Genomic DNA, 19771 nt, shown 5'->3' with positions numbered 1-19771 from the left:
AGGCCCAGAATGTTTTTTTCCTGTGAGATATGGACCTACTGTGATTAAAGGATTCTTTTTCTGATTCAATCATTGTGTACTTGCCTCTTCTGTCTCCCTTTCTGTATGTTGATTCCTTTGTCCTGCACCAACAAGTCCCCAGGACTAAAGTGAGTGGGTGATGCTGATACACTTGTCTTTTTGTGTATAATATATATTTTGTGAGAGGAACACCATAAAGAGGTAGAAGAGGTGTATACATCTTTTTATTGTTTATAGCGTCAAGATATATGGATTTGCGGTTGTAATGAATGGGTGTTCTGTTAGTTTCGGATATAACAATAGCTGGAAAGGGAGAGTCCTGGGGTAAGTGGTTGTGTGATGGGTTGTACAGACACTCCGTAAGCCCTTTCAAGTTTTTGGCCTACCAAGTAAAATAATTGCCTACAAACACCAGGGAATAGAGGTTAAGCTGACCAAAGGGAGAACTCCTGACAAAACAACTGTGAGTAATAGGTGCATTTGATTGCACTGGTGTTTGTTTTGTGAGCCGGGCACAATAGCCAGAAATGATTGTTTAGGGAGAGCCGGACAAGCGAGGATTTTGTTTAATGTTTTTGCTTATCCCTGTGTGGGTCAATCTGCACCTATAAGTTAGACTAAAATGATGTATTATGCCTGATCTCATGTACCCTTGATATATAATGCAATTTGCTCCAGACCAGCTGGATTGCTGCCAGCTTGAATAGTCCTTTGGTGTGGTCGGTAGATGCCACACAACCCGATAGAGGTCATCTTTCAACATCTTCTATAATGATCCTATCAATTTTGATCATGATAACTAGTCGCTTTGAGGCCACCCACACAGAGATAAAATATACTTACCGTATATACTCGAGTATAAGTCGACCCGAATATAAGCCGAGGCACCTAATTTTACCACCAAAAACTGGGAAAACTTATTGACTCGAGTATAAGCCTAGGGTGGGAAATGCAGCAGCTACTGGTAAATGCACAGCCTAAGGTCAGCATCTGTAATCCAGGTGTCAGAAGTAACAAAGGCCAGGAGACACTTACAGAATGATTTACTGCCACCCAATGAGGTTATCTACTGTCAGTAAGAAAGCTTCTGTCTAGCTAGAAGGAGATGCAGGTGCAGTTACTTCCTGTTATTTGTTGTTCAACAACAGCAGAGAGGCACAAATGGCCAACCTCTGAAATAAATCCTTTTCCCTACTACGGCCTACATACTGCATGAAGGTAGATATTTTTTTATTTAAGTTTTTATAAGAGAGAGAGAGAGAGAGATTACATTTTTTAGTGAAGGTGAAAGCTTTCAGTGTAAATCCTACACTATTACTTGTAGAGATACTTTCACCATGGTGGCCACTGGATAGGAGTGTGCTATCTTAGCATGCAATAGCTGTATGCAAAAGTCTGGCTGAATTACTACCGCATTATAGCAAAGCTAAGCGTCAAATGTTTAAAAGTTCACCGCTTCTCCGTCCAGATAAACACTGTAGACCGGCTGCTGTTGAAAAGGCTCACACATCAGATACCATTAACAATGGGAGAAAGGGCAATTAGTTTTTTTTTTTTTTGCACAGTAAACCACGTCTTTGTACTCTAGTAGCTAGACGGGGATAAAAGACAATACTCCTGCAGCTTACTTGAAGTAGTTGGTCTCCAGCCAATAGTCTTCCATCTCTGACAATGTTTATTAAAGGAGTCTCGCTACCGCCAACGATGCTGATCCCCAGCTCGATGTAGGGGTTGGAGCGGTGAATTTCAATCGTAGCATTGGTTCAGTGAGTGAGTGAGTGAGTGAGTGAGTGAGTGAGTGAGAGAGAGAGAGAGAGAGAGATTTCACCCTTGTACTTAACCCCGCAGTGGAACGCATGTGCGTTCCACTCACAGGAAGTTTGGCATTTGCGGAACTTCCTGTCTGTGGAACGCACATGCGTTCCACTGCGGAAGTTAAGAGCTGAGGGACCGCAGACCAGGTAAGTTCACCCATGTATAAGCCGAGGGGGGCTTTTTCAGCATAAAAAAATGTGCTGAAAAACTCGGCTTATACACGAGTATATACGGTATTAAAAATTGTGTGACCATAAGATTTTATGCATTGGGACTAAATTTGTGAAAGTGACCAAAAGTTTTATGTAATCTATCTCATTTTTTGCTTTTTTACTATTGTTTTTAGTTACAGTAATGATTTATATTTTGTATATACATTTGCATCAGCACTTAGACTTTAGCTGGTTTACCACTATACAACGTCACATTATTATTAGAAACACACTGGGCTTAAGGGGAGTGCGTCTAGATTAATTTTACTATTACTACTATTGGTATTTGCATATGTCAAGTGGACTTGGTAGATCCACAAATCACAGACGGCACCGCTCATAGATATTCACTTCAAGGCATTGAATACATTGAAATAAGTCACAGGTGAGAAACTTGATTAGCATGAAATCAGATGGACACGTGGTATGCCCTATTTCAATTTCTGCAGTGGGCACTAAATTCTCAGACATCATTTTGACAGATTTACTCATTGTTTAGTGAGTTCTGTGAAAAGCTCTGAACCAAACTTCTTATTTTGTGTTGTTGTTCTAATTGGAGAGAGATATGAGAATTCTGAGTATCTAGGAAGTTCCCAAAAATCTCCTGTATCAGAGCGACACTCTTCACAATTTATATGCAGTCCTTTTTTTCTGAAAGAGTTCTAACTAACTGTGTGTGTGTCTTTAGCAATTGAAGATCTTGAGCTTTCACCAGAATTTTTCTCTCAGATGGGTCTTCAGGGAATGTAATTGCCTATCACTGCCAGTAGGACTAACAGAACCCTGGAAAAGATCCTGAGTGATGTAGTGAGACCAAATGACAGAGCTCTGTATCGAAATATTTGAGGATATAGAATCTCTGTCTCGAAGATAGAGATATGGATATAGCAGTCTTTCAGATCATAGCCAGTTGTCTTTATGAACAGACACTCCATCCTGAAAGTTTCTTTTACCATGGCGTTTCCTTAGGTCTAGCATCATATGGTGCATGTATTTGGAGATGAGAACATTTACTCCTCGACTTTACATAGAAAAAGGTGCACACAAGAAAAAGCGTACTTGCGTCTATATGTTGAATTGGACGCATCTCAAGATGTAGCCAGCTCAAATACATATTCCGGGAGAAGGGAAAAAAACACATGCAAGTTCTATATACGGCATTAGAATATACAATATCTACTATAGTCTCACCCTTAGATACGGATTGAAATACACACTCATATTTTCTTTTTTTGCACATCATTTTCGTGATAAGCTGAATAACTAATATACACCCTGTCCCGAACAACACTCACCTGAGCCTGCGTGACGCGTGTGTGACACAGGGTTAACCAAAAAACAGCCACCTGGTCTGTCTAAAATGATTAAATCCTTCCCTATCTATGCCACACAGTAGCTTTGCGGTACCAACTATGCCACCACCAAGCTTTTTTTTTTATGAAGAGCTGACACTCTTATTTAGGAAGCCTTCAGTTCTCCCTAGAATTAATCTAGCACAATTTACTTTAATCAGAGTTTCAATTACGTAGCTTTTTGACCAAACTGTAGCGTGAATTCGTAAGAACACAGAGAATAGAACTTATTAAGGGTAATTTAATATGAAAAAATACATCCACAATGCTTAAGATAAAACAGGTAATAAAAAAAAATAAAAAATATAATGCAATTGTTTCTTATAAAATAAAAAGGATAAAACACAGAATTGATAACTCACTTATAATCTTCTGGTGCTGGGAGAAGCAGGAAAACTGGGACATTCTTCATTTATCAGATTGACTCCCCAAAAGGGAACAATTTCTTATAGTCACAGTGCAGTTTAAAAACCAAGCTGCAGGGCCCAGAACCCCCCTTCCTGTGATATCAGAACAAAAAGGTCAGTGAGAATGCAAATTAGTTTTAGGACTCTGCTGGAGAAACACCTTTTAAGTCAGGTTTTTGTTACCCTGTCCTAACGTTTCACCAGTATGACTTACAAACATGATTTTACCTCCACACAACAGGTCATAAGTTCCCCTTCATCTGCATACCACACACTCCCTGGTCTTCTCCAGCTTTCCCTTCCCTCTCTCTGACCACCATCTCCTCTCCTTAACTTTTTCCTCATCTCCCTGCTTACGCTCCTGGACCGCTCTTCGGCCTTGGATCACCCTCTTCTACTACACACCCTTTATACCATTGGTCTTTCCGACACCATCGTTTTGTGGTTCATCTCCTAGCTCACCAGGGGCGCACGCGAGAGAGCTGCTGCGCATGCGTTTTGGCAGCGCTGTCCTATACAGCAGCCACGGCGCTGTCAAAGAAGCGCCCGCGGCGGTGCTGTATACAATACAGCACCGCCGCGGACGCTTGTTTGACAGCACTGCGGCTGCTGTATAGGACAGTGCCACTATGGTGGGCACTTAGTTAGAGGAGGGGGGGGTTTCTGGAGACCCAGAAACCCCCCTGCGAGCGCCACCGCTCACCAACCACTGCTTCTCGGTTTCTACCTCTGGTTCCTCCCTCCCCATCCATCCTTCCTGTAGGTTGCTGTCCTATTGTAATGCTGCATTAAAGGTGTGTATGAATTGTGTATTGCGACTGTACAATAAATATCTACCACTTTTAAACACACCTTTTGTCTTGTGTTTCAAAACATTATTTGTACGACTTGTGTACTGTGACCAGGGGAGGGCTGGCAAATTTTAGCCCGGAGGACAAGACTCGAATCAACAGCCTATTAGGAACATTTTAAAGGAAAAAAAATGCAGATGGCCCAGTCACCCAGCCCAAGGGAGCCCACTATGGGACCAGACCAGGGGGACAGATGCCCCCCTGTCCCCCTGCCCAGCCTGCCCCTGACTGTGACTTTACCATAAAACATATAACGCATGTAACTTTGTGCATTAATTGATTTTTTGTGTATGACTTGGTTACTGCAACTTTACCATAAATATTTAAACAATATAACCACTGTGTACCTCTGTTACTTATTTAGTCAAGTATATAACAATATACGTGCAATGAAACAAGCAGATTTAACCAACAATAAAATGTTATTTAAATAAAAAACAGAAATATAATTTAAGCGAAATTAAAAATAAAATGTGACCAGCACTAGAAAACTTTTCATAATAAATGCCATGGTTTGCCCTATGGTGAACCCGATGACACCCACCTGCTAACTGATGCCATACAGGTATGCCCTGATGTATTCCCAGTGTTCCTCAGAATACAGAAGGCCCTCCATTTGTATAACACCTGAGGAGAAAAAGCATAACCCTAGACAACATGGCCTAATAGAGTTCTTGAAACACCGCTTCAAAAGTTTCTGTGTACTATAATATTTTAATTATAATTGGGGCAATATTTTAGGATTCTTTGAATCATATGCAATCATGTTCTGATTTGCCAATTAATATGCTTCCATGTAAAAGGCACCAATTAAACATGTTTAATTGCAAAATGCAAAAACAGTCTGTCCCTGCTGACCTAATTCACAGTCATTAAGAAAAGCAAAGTAAACCAAAGGAGCAACTTTGCACCTGGGCAAAACCATATTGCATTGGAAGGGGAGGTTCATTTAAATGTGGGGACAGATTTATAGTTTGGGTAAGGCATGTCCTAGATCAACTTTGTGCGTTACACGAAAAAGCAGCCAGTGTTTTCCTTACGTGCAAAGCAATAAACTAATTTGCACCGTTTGCATTGTAGCATGGTTTGTCCAGGATGAAATTACTACATTTTTTAGGGCTTTCCTTAATGACTTCGGCCCAGTGAGCACAACACACGTTTGCTTTAAAATGCACATGAATTGCGCTGCTAAATAGGGGTGTTGGTTTGGTGATTTCCCTTCAGATCTGTGCTCTTCATCTGTCATAACCATTGGCTAAAAAGATTGTGACTCTGTAAACTCTATGGAGATCTGCCTACACTGCTGGTCGTGAGTTCTTACAGTACACACTGCAGAATTTGCCCGACTTTGTTCCATCGTTTATAGAGATTTTCAGTCCGGTTATAAAATCAACTGAAACTATAAGATGTGCTTTAATACTATAAAATACGATAGTGGGAGTGTACACAATAATGCGATATCGGGCCTAACAGTCGTGTGATTGGAATGATAATCGGTTAAAGAAACTTGGAGTTTGTAGCTAGCTTTAGGCTGGAAACACACAAAGTGATTCTATCACCTGGTGCAAGAGCACAGAATTCTTAGCATTTTGGTCAGACATATGTGTGGACAATCTATATAAGATGTAGGTGCTCGGCATTCTATCCAAGAGGCCAGAACACTTTCGGCGTCATTAGGGCTGGTTAATTGACCACACACACAAACTGATAGTGGTCACTTTCTGATCACATATCGCAGGATTATTATAGGGTATGATGGTCGTTTTGGGACCACAAATGTGCGATATCGTAGTGTGTGGCAATCATTAAACGCTGTCCATGATATAAGAGGTGGTGAAAATATTTTGCAACCATAGCAACCAGTGAGACACTCGCTTTCATTAATCTAACTTGCACTAGTCCGATCGAAGCTCATTTTTTGATAGGTTGCTATGGGATGCTGTATATTTGCATCTATGGCAACTGGAATATTTATAAAGACTGTTGCATAGGTAACTGATTATCATATCTATAAATGTTACCTCCTTTTCTATGCCAGGTCGCACCTGGAGGAAGAAGGGGCATTTGTTCACACCGATGCACTGGCTTTAGCTTCAAGTTTGAATTAACTCACTTGCAGAACTATTTCAGATATCTGCCCCACGGTCTGTAGTATAAAATCATCTCACAGATTTCCTTTCATTAATCTAACTTGCCATAGACAGATAAAAGCTGTTTTTTACTGATTACTACACATACAACTCGTCAGCAAATGATCCCAGTTATCTGAAATGTTACATTAAAACCTGCTGCCCTTTTCACATTGCTTCATTCACAATTTATGTCTGTGACTCCTTAATTTGCATATGAGCCTATAGAAGAGGAGTTGTGGGTGTGTGTAGATATGGGATATGCTATTGTCAGTGTATCACCAGATAAACCTGCTCCCTAAGTGTTTTGTGACAAGGAACTAGAAGTTATTATTTACTAAGGAGGGGCGTAACTGCTCTCGTCTTCAGTTCCTGGTGGTGACGTTGGAAGTATACAAGTGCTGGCAGTTACCTGTCCTGGATCACCTGTGGCAGATTCACAATCGTTTTACAGGTACGAGGGGCTGCTGGGTTATGGGGGCAACATGCTGTGTGTTGCATTAGGCACTACATAATCTGGGAAAATGTGTAGAAAGATGCAACATAATATTTCACTTTACTATGTAGTCAGTCATTATAGTAGAGTTATAAAGCATGCTCTAGGGCAGGCCTGTCCAACCTGCGGCCCTCCAGATGTTGTGAAACTACAAGTCCCAGCATGCTTTGCCAGTAGACAACCTGTTGATAGATGGAAGGGCATGCTGGGACTTGTGGTTTCACAACATCTGGAGGGCCGCAGGTTGGACAGGCCTGCTCTATGGGGTAGGCAACCTTTGGCTCTCCAGGTGACAGGGCATGCTGGCACTTGTAGGTCCACAACGGCTGGAGAGCTTGAGGAATCGGGTAAGACAGTGAAATATGGGGACTGGTTTAGTGCCCATATATAGAGGCTTATTGAAATTTGCATGTTTCCGTTTCACACTGAAAATTTTGTTGAAGCTGTGGTCGACATTATGTTAATGATAACACAGAGGTACATCATTAATATTACTATTGTCACAACAAAGTCACGTATTTAGCCAAGGAGGTTTTCCACCCCAGTGATTTTAACTAGCTTCAATTACATTTTGGTAGCGACAGCACAGATTGAACCACTGTGAGGTACATACATACAGCTAAAATTCACCTGTGGGACAATGGAGGTCATATGCAAAAGTGCAAAGAATGAGGGTCACACTGCAAACGATGTTGTGACACTACGCAGACATGTCAGTTTTTTTTTTTTTTAAGGGAACAGACTTGCGCATTAAGATAGCGGTGTCTGTGGGAAGTTCAAACGTATGCTACTACCGATTGGGGAAAGTTGGTCGATGAGTGTTTCCTTACGGAAATTGGGCCAGGCACACTGGTGAAACTTGTGCTCCCTTGTGTAAAAAAGTAATTGAGATTCAAGTGTAGGAGAAGAAACTTTTTTGGGGGGGAGGGCGGGGGTCACTTATGGTGAAGGGGGAGGGTAGGCCATGTTTCTCTCCACAAAAGAACTTTCTTTTTAAACGTTCAAGGTGGCAGAAACAAGGCCTTTAGCACCTTGCAGACTAGTTTTATGCAGTAAATCTAATTTCCTGTATAAACATTCAAATGTACTATGATGACGCCTGTAATAATTACATTCCCCATGTCCCCTCACTAGAATGTTTAATTTAAGATATAAATGAGGCCATACTGAACAATATTTTAGAACAAAAGAGGGAAATGAATGAAGGGTGTGATCCTAAAGTGGTAATAGACAGGACTATAGAAGAGGGTGCGCCTTTTGTCCTGGGTGAGGTAAACAGGTGCAAAATGATATATACTGCAAATCTGTATATTTTACCATTCGTAAAATAACCCTTCATGGCAAATTCTTATTTTTAAATTGCAATAATGTGGTTTTTAATACATCGATCTTTGAACGCTGGTGTTTTAGGACTTAGTCATTCGTAACTTCGGAATGACATGTTGTGTAACAGGATGTCCTGGATACGGACCTCCAGAGTGGTGGGGCACAGACTCCGGTAGGTGAGGGAGAGGAGTATAAAACAAATAGGAAATATGAATTTCATAAAAGACAGAAAAAAATTATATCAATAAATATATAGACATCTGCTTTAGTTTTATTTTTATTAGTCAGTTTGATATCCCTACTATTTTTCTGTCTCACCCACCCTTAAACCACTTATACCCCATTATTCAAATATTTATACCAGTAAATTATTCAGTTCTACGCTCCACGTTACTGAAGTAATATGTATTTTTCTTACCGCTCGTGAAATGTGTATTCCTTACTTCTCTTTTTTTTTCCTGTACCTCAAAACAGCTATTACCTTCCATCTCAGCAACTCTAATCCCCTCCCTCACCTACAACCATACTGACCCCTGCAAACTGTACCACACTACTCCAAACATCGAAATACAAAACACAGTGCTCCACAGCTACAAACAGCTAACAATGACTTTTTCTAAATTTACAGCATTGAGAGCAGTGTTTGACGTGCACACATAGGCCCTCTCTCGTAGAAGTCAAGCCACTTACTGGTGTTTTAGAACACTTTGGTTTTCCAACCAAAAACAACAAAAATAAAACACAATATACTTAAGAGATTAAGTATTCCTCTAGTAAGACATTACACTGAATGTGAGAACACTGTTCCCTGCTATACAGCGGTGTTTCAGAGCTTGGTGCTTTCTCAGCTGAATCGCTTCTGTGCAGTCTCACTTGGCGAATTGTTAATACCTTTAGTACACCTGGTTACAAAACACTAGGACATTTTAAAACACCTCTTTGCAGCTGCTTATAACAGCGGCTATTTAAATTATCGTAGATTTGTAAGGCGCCACAGTGCTCCGCAGCGCCGTACAGTAGGGAAAACAGTACATACATAAAACAGGAACATACAAAGTAGACAAATTAAACGCAGACATGAAAACAAAGGGTATGAAGGACCCTGCTCATTAGAGAGCTTACATTCTAAGTGGAAGAGGGCACAGCTGAAACAAGAGGAGCAAATGCGGCTTAGAGTGGAGATTGGGACAGTTGTGAGAGTGCATTATTGTGAATAGCGTTATTGGGGATAAGGTCATCTGTAAAAAAAAAAAAAAAAGAGATGGGTTTTCAAAGAGCGTCTAAAGATTTGGAGGCTGTGGGAAAGCCTGATTGAGCGTGGTAGGGAATTCTATATGTGGGGAGCAGCACGGGAGAAGTCTTGTGGGTGGGAGTGTGAGGTGGTTACCAGAGACGAGACAATGCAAAGGTCAGGGGTAGATCTAATAGGGTGGGAGTGAGAGTATATTGATATGAGATGTAAGCAGGTGTAGTGTTGTTGAGGGCTTTACAGGTAAGGGTGAGTAATTTTCATTCTGCAGGACATAGGGAGCCAGTGTAGGGATTTGCACAGCGGTGGTCAGAAATCAACTTAGGACACCAAAACGTGCAATTTTTGATAAAACCTGAGCAGTTGCTATGAAGAACAACATTTTATTACATCTGCTTCTACGTTATTAAATAACACTATTGTCTCACTGGTGCAATGTTATATATTGGAGAGTGTTATATAATATTAGTCACAAAGGTAGGATTTTCCTTTCTTCATCTTGCGGAAACTTCTGAACCATTGCAGACTGCCACGGCAACAAATCTCTTTCATTAGCATACAATTTAATAGCGCTGTACCATAGGATTCAAAATGCTAGTTGCAGTAAATGTGTTTAGCACTTGCATATCATCCCAACTATACAATTAGTGATTAATAATTATCCACCAGTGGGACAAAGTGTCTTCAGTTTCTTGTGGGAGTCCTTAACAAGTGGGTGATCATGTTATTTTGCAGTTTTGCCAATAATTATTACTGTTTTTGAAATGATACTTTTGCAGATCTTCAGTTACCTATTAGTTGTATTTACAAAAAAATAATATGCATCAGACTGAATCTACCACAAACACAAGAGCACTAGGTTTGACTGCTTAGGGGTTTTAATTCAGATTGTAATGCCACTAAATTACTACCAAACTTTCCAACTTCTTAGCTACAGTTTGTTGAGTACTTGAGTAACACCAGGGGCCTGATTCATTAAGGATCTTAACTTGAGAAACTTCGTATTTCAGTCTCCTGGACAAAACCATGTTACAATGCAAGGGGTGCAAATTAATATTCTGTTTTGCACATAATTTAAATACTGACTGTTTTTTCATGTTGCACACAAATACTTGATAGTTTATTTGTACACTGAAATTTAAAGTTGATATTTGTGTGCTACATGAAAAAAAAGTCAGTATTTAACTTATGTGCAAAACAGAATATTAATTTGCACCCCTTGCATTGTAACATGGTTTTGTCCAGGAGACTGAAATAAGAAGTTTCTCAAGTTAAGAACCTTAATGAATCAGACACCAGGACCCTAACAGCAGGATACTGTGTCATTCACCTTAATGGGAGGCACATGTCCCTTAGTATATGAACATTAATCATGAGGTAATTGTAATTACTTTAAATAAGTTTAAAAGTAAAATATACAAAAAAAAAAAATGACACCTGATCCATTAAACATCTTAATTTCCAATTTTAGTCTTTTCCCCTTTATTTTACAATAGCACTACCATGGCCTGAATGAGATAACTGGTGTTAAAAACAAACCCTTGACAATTATTTAAGCTAGTTATTATAGCAGTGAATATAAAAGTGGGAAAAGCTGTAGCAAAAGATTTGTCACACACAGGGTTTAGGTTGTCAGTTATAAGTATTACTGTGTCACTACTCACTCACCTCCTGTAATGACTGTACACATGAGCCACTTGGAGGCAGTAACTGGAAAAACAGGTATCAGCCATTGAATTGACTCCATCAGACCGTAACCAGAATCCTTTGCGATTTGGAGAGCACGCTCCTCTCATTCACTGGGACGTGGTGACGTCACCACGGACCCGCCCACAGACGGGCAGGTGCCCTTACAGTGACGTCACTGGCAGGTGTCAAACCCCGGAAGAGAAGTTTAGAAGCAGTAAAGAGCTGTCTGTTGCCGGGAGGCGGCACCATAGCTGCAACCCAGGGCGGGAGGATCGGTGAGAGGGGGATAGTTACTGTGCTATCTGTTGTGTATGGCCGGGGCTTAGTGCCCAGCCTGCCGCCTGTGCTGCTTCCTCTCCCCCATGTCTAGCTGCCCTGACCTTGCCTTTCTTCACCATGTATAGGACTCTGAAGCGCTCCAGCATCCTGAGGATGGCTATGGCCGGAGATGAGAAGGGGGACCGGGAGCCCTTCCTGGTGAGGGCTGTGAAGATAGCCATGGTGGTCATGCTGTACTGGTTCATCTCCATCACCATGGTCTTCCTGAACAAGTACCTGCTGGACAGCCCCTCTCTCAGGCTGGACGCCCCCCTGTTTGTTACCTTCTACCAGTGCCTGGTCACTGTGCTCCTGTGCAAAGCGCTGAGTATGATGTCCATGGTCATCCCTACCGGGGTGATAGAGTTCCCCTCCATTCGCTTTGACCTGAAAGTCCTGCGCAGTGTCCTGCCCCTGTCCCTGGTCTTCATTGGCATGATCACCTTCAACAACCTGTGCCTCAAGAACCTCGGGGTAGCCTTCTACACGGTGGGCAGGTGCCTCAGTACAGTGTTCAATGTGCTGCTTTCCTATGTGTTGCTGAAACAGACCACATCCAAGTATGCGCTGCTGTCCTGTGGTGTCATCCTAGGTAAGACTCCCCTTTGTCTAATCTTTTATATTATGTTCTTTTGTACAATGTGCTCAAAGTACACACTGGACGTTTTTCAGCCAATCAGCCGATATATGACCATTCAGTCAGATATCGCGTTAGTGCGTATACTTACATGATGAACAACAGTCGCTCCAAAGTGTCGATCGTTGTTTCATTTGTTTGGTCGTACTGTTTAATAATCTTGTTCCAATACTTTCCGATCATGCAGTGTTTATGCACTCAATCTCCGTAGAGTTTACAGTCATGGGGGTAAATGTATCGTGCTGAGAGTTTTCCGGCGGGTTTGAAAAGTGGAGAGGTTGCTGATAGCAACCAATCAGATTCTAGCTATCATTTTATAGAATGTACTAAATAAATGATAGCTAGAATCTGATTGGTTTTTCAAACCAGCCGGAAAACTCTCAGTTTGATACATTTACCCCATGGTATTTTCAGCCCGTGCCGGCAATGAACATGTCCTGGTGACTAAATATAGAGTGCTGTAGGTGGAATAATTCGTTCAGAGACTGAATATTTCGTTTCAGAGTCACAGAAGCTAACGAAATTCATTATGACATGTGGATAGCTAGAACAAGGCGGTTAATCAGTGTGACAGGAATGAATGAATGACTTTTGTGCTGTCATTTTCTAAACAAATAGAGGACCAGATGAAGAGCACAGATCTGAAGGTAAATCGTGTCAGTGTGTGTGCATGAATCGTCCGACCGATCGGACCTTCAGCCATAGGGTACAGTCGTTGTAGATAACACGTCAGTCGGAAAATTCTGCAGTGTGTACCGAGCCTTACTAAAACTTGTAAATTGTGCTGCCAATGTTTTGCTTACTGATTAATTTCCTTCAGAGAAGGAAAAAAAAAAAAACTTCCACAGAAGTGGTTGCTTTTACCAGTATACATATTTATTAGAGCTTGCTGAAGACACTCTGATAAAAGTTAAAATTTTGTGTCATTCCAGTGGTTGCGGGTAGTTGCGGCACAATCTGACTGTGATGCACACTGCAATAGTATCTATCCTGCAACAAATCGGTGCGAGCAAAATGTTGTTTTTGAGTCACCTAATCGTCATTTTGTCTTCACAGGTGGCTTCTGGCTGGGTATAGACCAAGAGGGAGCTGGAGGCACCTTATCCTGGAGTGGAATATTCTTTGGTGTCCTAGCCAGCCTGTGTGTGTCGCTGAACGCCATTTATACCAAAAAGGTCCTTCCGGCTGTAGATGGCAGCATCTGGCGCCTAACGTTCTACAACAACGTGAATGCCTGTTTCCTTTTCTTGCCGCTGATGGTCGTATTCGGAGAGTTGGGCACAGTCTTCTCTTTTGACAAACTCAACTCTTTACACTTCTGGGGGATGATGACCCTAGGAGGTATTTTCGGCTTCGCTATAGGGTATGTTACAGGACTGCAGATTCAGTTCACCAGTCCGCTGACCCACAATATCTCTGGAACTGCCAAGGCCTGCGCTCAAACTGTGCTGGCTGTATTTTACGACCAACAGACAAAGAGTTTCTTGTGGTGGACAAGCAATGCAATGGTGCTTGGGGGTTCCTTCTGTTACACTTGGGTGAAGGGGCTGGAAATGAAGAAAATGCAAGATCAACCAGCCACCCAGACTAACGGTAACGAGGAGAAAAGTCCTTCAGGGGTGTGATGGCAAAATAATGAGGACAGCGAGAGGCTGCACACTTAACTTGTGTATATGGGTACAAATAAAGCCAGTGCAACTTAATATGGTAGATTAGGTTGCTGACATTCCATATAACAGACAAAACTGTACATTGGAATGTTTGGATGAACCTGAGCTTATGTGAATTTTACACATATTTCAGTGACTTATCGGACTTTTAATTCTGGAAATAATTGACCTTACTGGTCAAATGTGTACAGGAGGTGTGTTTACAGTGTAAAAAAACAAAATATATTTGTATACCCAAATGTTGATCTTTAATTCCACCAGAATTACAGATTGAAAATATAAAACTGCTAAATCACAGTAGCATAAGCAAGAAGGCGGCACTAACATCTGGGGGGTAAATGTATCAAACTGCAAGTTTCCGGCAGGTTTGAAAAGTTGAGCTGTTGCCTATAGCAACCAATCAGATTCTGGTTATGTTGTAGAATGCACTAAGTGAAGCATAACTAGAATCTGATTGGTTGCTATAGGCAACAGCTCAACTTTTAAAACCCGTCTGGAAACTCGCAACTTGATACATATAGCCCCTGATGTCTTGGTAGCTGCTTGAAAATATTGACTACCGCTGGGTTGAAATTAATAATTATTTTTATTAAGTTTGTGGTCACGTTGAATGTTATCCAACTCTCTGTTATTCTAAGTACCGTTTATGTGTAAATCTGAACTTTTTTAGTAACTTTTGTAAAAATGTATCGGTCTGCTCATTGTTGCTCTTTATGCAAAACGTTATTTGTTCTGTTTGTCCTGATACATGTGGCAGTTTACAGATTTTCACTGTATTATTGAAGCCGTTTTCTGTTTATTTTGGGGGGGAAAAAACCCCATGAAATTCAATTTATGTGACTGTTCTCTGCAAACGAGTGCTGTTGTCACTTTTATAATATATAATAAAATCCTGTAAAGGAGTTCTGTTGTAACCTTTTCCCTTCATTATCTTAAAAGATCACACCCAAATGATACATATGCCCTTTATTGGATTACAGGCTGCTTGACTCAGATGGGTATTTCAGGCTCTGACAGTGACAATGATTAATGAGGACCTGACATTCATTACCTATTATTGGTCTGTTAAATTACCCCTAAAACCTTTATACAGGTTGGTTTAGTGAAGTCACACCTAAATACATAACCCTCAATGCTTTAGAGGAGTATGTAGAGTTGAGATTCTACTAAGAGCCATGTTATAAATGTAGTTAATATTTAGAAAATACTTTTTTAATTGGTAATGTTTTATGTTTAAGGTACATGTCGAGTAACCTTTTCTCTCCTCACCCATTTATTACCTGTTCTTTAATATCATTATTTAAAGGTCTGCTTTTCCTTGCTGTCTTAGGAGTTGTAATACAGACATCCTGTTGCTTGAACTGTGGATCTCTTAAGGTTCATATAAAGGTTTTATGGTGCTCATACCAGGAAAGAGTAATGTACCAAAGGAGGTGGAAACTTGGCTCAATGGAAGCCGGTCACTGTCGCTTATATTGACCGTGGCTGGAATAATCCTGTGTTAAGATCCATGAGACTGAATCATTATACAATACAAAAATAATGTCATATAAAACATCCTGTATATAATATCTGTATAAATAAGTAGTTCTCATATCATTGCTTATATCTGGTGAGTTCCGATGCCATCACTGTAGTGTCCATTAGTTATACTTGTTGTATAACTATTACTATTTGTTATAAGGAATAATGTTCTAGTATAATAAGTAATTAAGGATATTATAAGTCACCTTCTGCATTTATAGGTCACCTTTGGTGACTTCTAATATTAATTTACAGTGGCGTCAGAACTATAAAATGTCTAGATGAATGTCACCTTCCATCTCTTTCTGAAACTTAAGCTCATTGGGGAAATTTCTACTGAAAAGCAAACTGGTAAGACATTTGACAGGGAAACCACCAGAGCGAACATCTCTGTGCTAGCCCTAGACACAACTCCCTCTTAAATGTTAATCTAAAATTATTTGATAAACTTTTAGCTAATAGACTTTCTTCGGGCCATCACTTCACTGGAGCATCAGATCAAGCGGGTGTTATCCCTGCCCGCCAATCAACGAAAATGTTGGAAAAGATGGCCCCTTCTCTGGTGGTGGACCTCGATGCAAAATTAATCTTCGATCGGGTCTCTTTGTCCTTTATGCGACAAGTACTTAGTGCGTTTGGTATTACAACCCCCTTCCTCAATGACATAGCTTCATTATACATCAATCCTACAGCCTGGGTTCATGTGAATGGAGGCATTTCCTCCAATTAAAATGGTACGATGAAGGATTGTCCCTTGTGGCCCCTCTTTACCTTGATTATGGAGCCACTCACAGCGAAAATCCATAATAACCAAAGTATTTCGGGTATTCTGATTGGTCCTCCTACCTACTATGAATCCACATGTATCTCTCCCAGAGGTCTTGAAAGAGATGAAGAAATATAGTTGTGCCTCAAATTTCAAAATTGACAGTGGAGTGTAGACAATCCTATAAAATATATAGATTATGGTAATATGTAAACTGTAAATAATATCATTATAAACGGATATCATTCTAATATCCTTATTCGTATTATCTCATGCGATGCTTTTGTCTTTATTCTGATGAACCTAGGACTGCCTAAATTATTTCTTAGTGTGCACTTGATTAAAAATATCACTTGTACATGTTCTTTTAGCGGAGCTCATTGACTTGTTAGACCATTCAGAGAAGATTTATATGAGAAGGAATCAATGAAGAGAAAGAGTGCAAATAAGTGCTGAGAAAGTTATTTTTTTTTACTTTAATTATGAGACTAGTATGTGGTGTTGGAGCAGCACCTTAAAATCCTGTGTACAGTATTTTGAAGACAGAATCACTGTGGTGTGACAAGGTAACAGAGATCCCCATTCACTTTAATGTTATGACTCAGGAGATTGTCTCTCCAGCAAGCTGCAGTTTCCTGGTCAGAAAATTGCAGTATTCCGAAATGCCCATGTGACCTTGTTAATATTATGTGTTGCTGTGATCATATGACACAACTGGCTACAGTGTGAGCTATGTCTCTCCCCCCCCCCACTCAAAACTAGGTACATACAGACCAGGGGGTACATTTATCAAAATTTATAAATTTGTAGGTTTGATACAGTTACACAAACAACATTATTCGGGAACAAAAAGTGCATGTAGACTACAAAACGTCCCCGAAACATGTGAAAATAGATTGCTGAGGACAAAGCTCCTGCAGGACACAAGGATATCTATTATTTGAACCTAAATCTGATCTATTGAGCACTGTTGATAAAACGGAGATGTCTACAGTAGCTCTTGTGGTTTACCAGCATTTGCTGCATTATAATGGACTTTATACATCAATCACTGCTCCAACAAATGGTGAATTGCATGAAAGAAAGTTGAGAACCGTTTAAGCATTTCTGGAATATCACTATATATTCTGGAGTATGATTTACTGCTGAGACAGGAAATATTAAATACATGGTGAGAGGTTTAGGGAATTGTGGCTGTGAGCTCACTTGGAGAGTCTGTTACAGTGTGCTGTATGCTGACCTATCAACCAGATAAGTACAGCAACTTTACAAGTCTCTTCTGTCTAATACTAAACTCTGATGGGTGCTACCAAACGCTATGGCTGATGTGATATTTTTAATAATACAGTACAAGCAGCAAAACAACCACAAAGTTTTGTTTGGAAACGGCGTAAATATGTAGAATAACAAAAGTAGTCAATATTTGATAACACTTTAAAAATCTTAAGGGGGTATTAGAGAAATATGACAATGAACCTACCCAATATGACCTGACCACCAGACAAGATCATTGTATACAGACCTAGGACACTACACCCCCAACATGACCTGACCACTGGACATGATCATAATGCAATTCCTCACAATTTCTTATCTTATCCTGTCAGCTACTAAAATATTGCAAACTGTAATCTCTATACTGGCCAGGAGAGGGAGCTTATACGTCATAAAGCACCGGTTCCCAAACTTTCTCAGTTCGAGGCACCCTTAGGGTCACCATAATTTTTCCACGGCACCCCTAAGCCAAAATAATTACCGGGTAGTCCCGTCTTTTAAGCAGTTGGGTCAAAATGACGTAAGATGTATTTAGACCCCTTCACCATCACATTGTGCCCCTTCATCATTGGGGCAGATTAAATTCGGCCACGTTAGTCTAGGATTAATGTGGCGTTCGTACTATTACCTTTAATACGGTAATTTTAACTCGCAGCACCGAGAGGGTGAAATCAGCGTTAGAATTACCATACTAATAATACTGCGCAATTTTACCGTACTAATGGTAATAGTGTGCAGGACGCGTTATTCCTGTAATAACGTGGTCGAATTGAATTGGCCCCTTTGGACCCAATTCAATTGGCTGTGTTATTCGGGAAAATAATGTGACCTGCGCACTATTACAGTTACTATGGTAATGCTGTGCAGGCCACTTTATTCCTAGAAAAACACGGCCCAATTGAATTCCCCCCTTTTAGTCCACTGTATTTTACATGCTGCCCTCCCAGAAATCATGTCCAGTGAAAACAGCAAACACCTGAAAGTGGTATCTGTGAACAAAAATATATATGGTTGCTCAGTGGTTAGCACTCCTGCCTCACAGCACTGGGGTCATGAGTTCAATTCCCGACCATGGCCTTACCTGTGAGGAGTTTGTATGTTCTCCCCGTGTTTGCGTGGGTTTCCTCTGGGTTCTCTGGTTTCCTCCCACACTCCAAAAACATACTGCAGTGGCGCACGCAGGTATTGTATACAGCACCGCCGCAGACGCTTCTTAGACAGCGCCGCGGCTGCTGTATAGGACAGCACTGGCGAAACGGAGCTGCTGCTCTCTCATTTTTTGGGGGGTTTTTGGATCGGCGGGGGAAACCCCCCCCCCCCCTCCCAACAATCCTCCGTGCGCCCTTGTACTGGTAGGTTAATTGGCTGCTAACAAATTGACCCTAGTCTGTGTGTGTGTGTTAGGGAATTTAGACTGTAATCCCCAATGGGGCAGGCACTAATGTGAGTAAATTAGTGGCTCTATATAAATAAATAAATGATGATATTCCAACTTTTTTGACACAATACATGCAAAATACTTATGACTGACATTATAAATGGTAATAAAATACTTTGTGTGCTGCAAAGCAACGCTAATGATCCTAGTGTAGAAAAAAATAATAATATTTGCATAAGCCCAATTGTCCAGCATAGCATATGATCCATCCTTGCCCACTTCTCCGGAATGTCCGGGAGACTCCCAAATTTCATCCTCCCATCATTAAACGAAAAGCCAGCATGTGACCAGATTTTCCTCAAGCTATAAAATCCTTCTCATATTGGGTGTCAAACAAAATGAAACTCTTATAGGAACAGGTCCCCACTTCTATTCATTTGCGTGAACCATGGGAAAATGAGTGTTTCTAGCAGATAAAAATGGGAATTGTCCTTTGAAAACTGGGATATAGTCCTATTCCAGAACAACTTATATATCTACCTAAATAACCTAAACAGGTTTCTTAGAATTGCTCCTAATTAATACAGTGGACACTACAAGGGCACAATACTTGCAGCCATTATTTTCACTTTTATACATTAGTACAAAGGGTCAAT

The 19771-nt window shown here is 40.6% G+C and overlaps 2 protein-coding genes across 4 annotated transcripts in view; one reads left to right on the top strand and one right to left on the bottom strand.

The window, feature by feature from the left end:
- Positions 1–11632, bottom strand: part of CHST1 (carbohydrate sulfotransferase 1) — a 166928-nt gene extending 155296 nt beyond the window's left edge. The window contains exons 1-2 of the mRNA XM_075188240.1: positions 11527–11632; positions 3763–3900 (exon numbers count right to left, since the gene is read on the bottom strand). The gene's annotated coding sequence lies outside the window, so the exon portion shown is untranslated. The remainder of the gene's footprint in view (positions 1–3762; positions 3901–11526) is intronic.
- SLC35C1 (solute carrier family 35 member C1) lies at positions 7168–15074 on the top strand. Of its 3 annotated transcripts, none has more exons than XM_075188242.1 (3): positions 7168–7241; positions 11952–12457; positions 13559–15074. In XM_075188242.1, exons 2-3 carry the CDS (start codon positions 11980–11982, stop codon positions 14125–14127), a joined length of 1047 nt encoding a protein of 348 aa, XP_075044343.1. In that variant the 5' UTR covers positions 7168–7241; positions 11952–11979; the 3' UTR covers positions 14128–15074. The 3 variants fall into 3 exon arrangements, with proteins under 3 accessions (XP_075044343.1, XP_075044342.1, XP_075044344.1); XM_075188243.1 differs by lacking the exon at positions 7168–7241 and adding an exon at positions 11746–11822; XM_075188241.1 differs by lacking the exon at positions 7168–7241 and having other exon boundaries at positions 11737–12457.
- Positions 15075–19771: the final 4697 nt, after the last annotated feature.

This window comes from Mixophyes fleayi, chromosome 10 (genome assembly GCF_038048845.1).
Source record: "Mixophyes fleayi isolate aMixFle1 chromosome 10, aMixFle1.hap1, whole genome shotgun sequence".
NCBI classification, from domain to species: domain Eukaryota; kingdom Metazoa; phylum Chordata; class Amphibia; order Anura; family Limnodynastidae; genus Mixophyes; species Mixophyes fleayi.
This window is presented reverse-complemented; position numbering and strand designations above follow the sequence as displayed.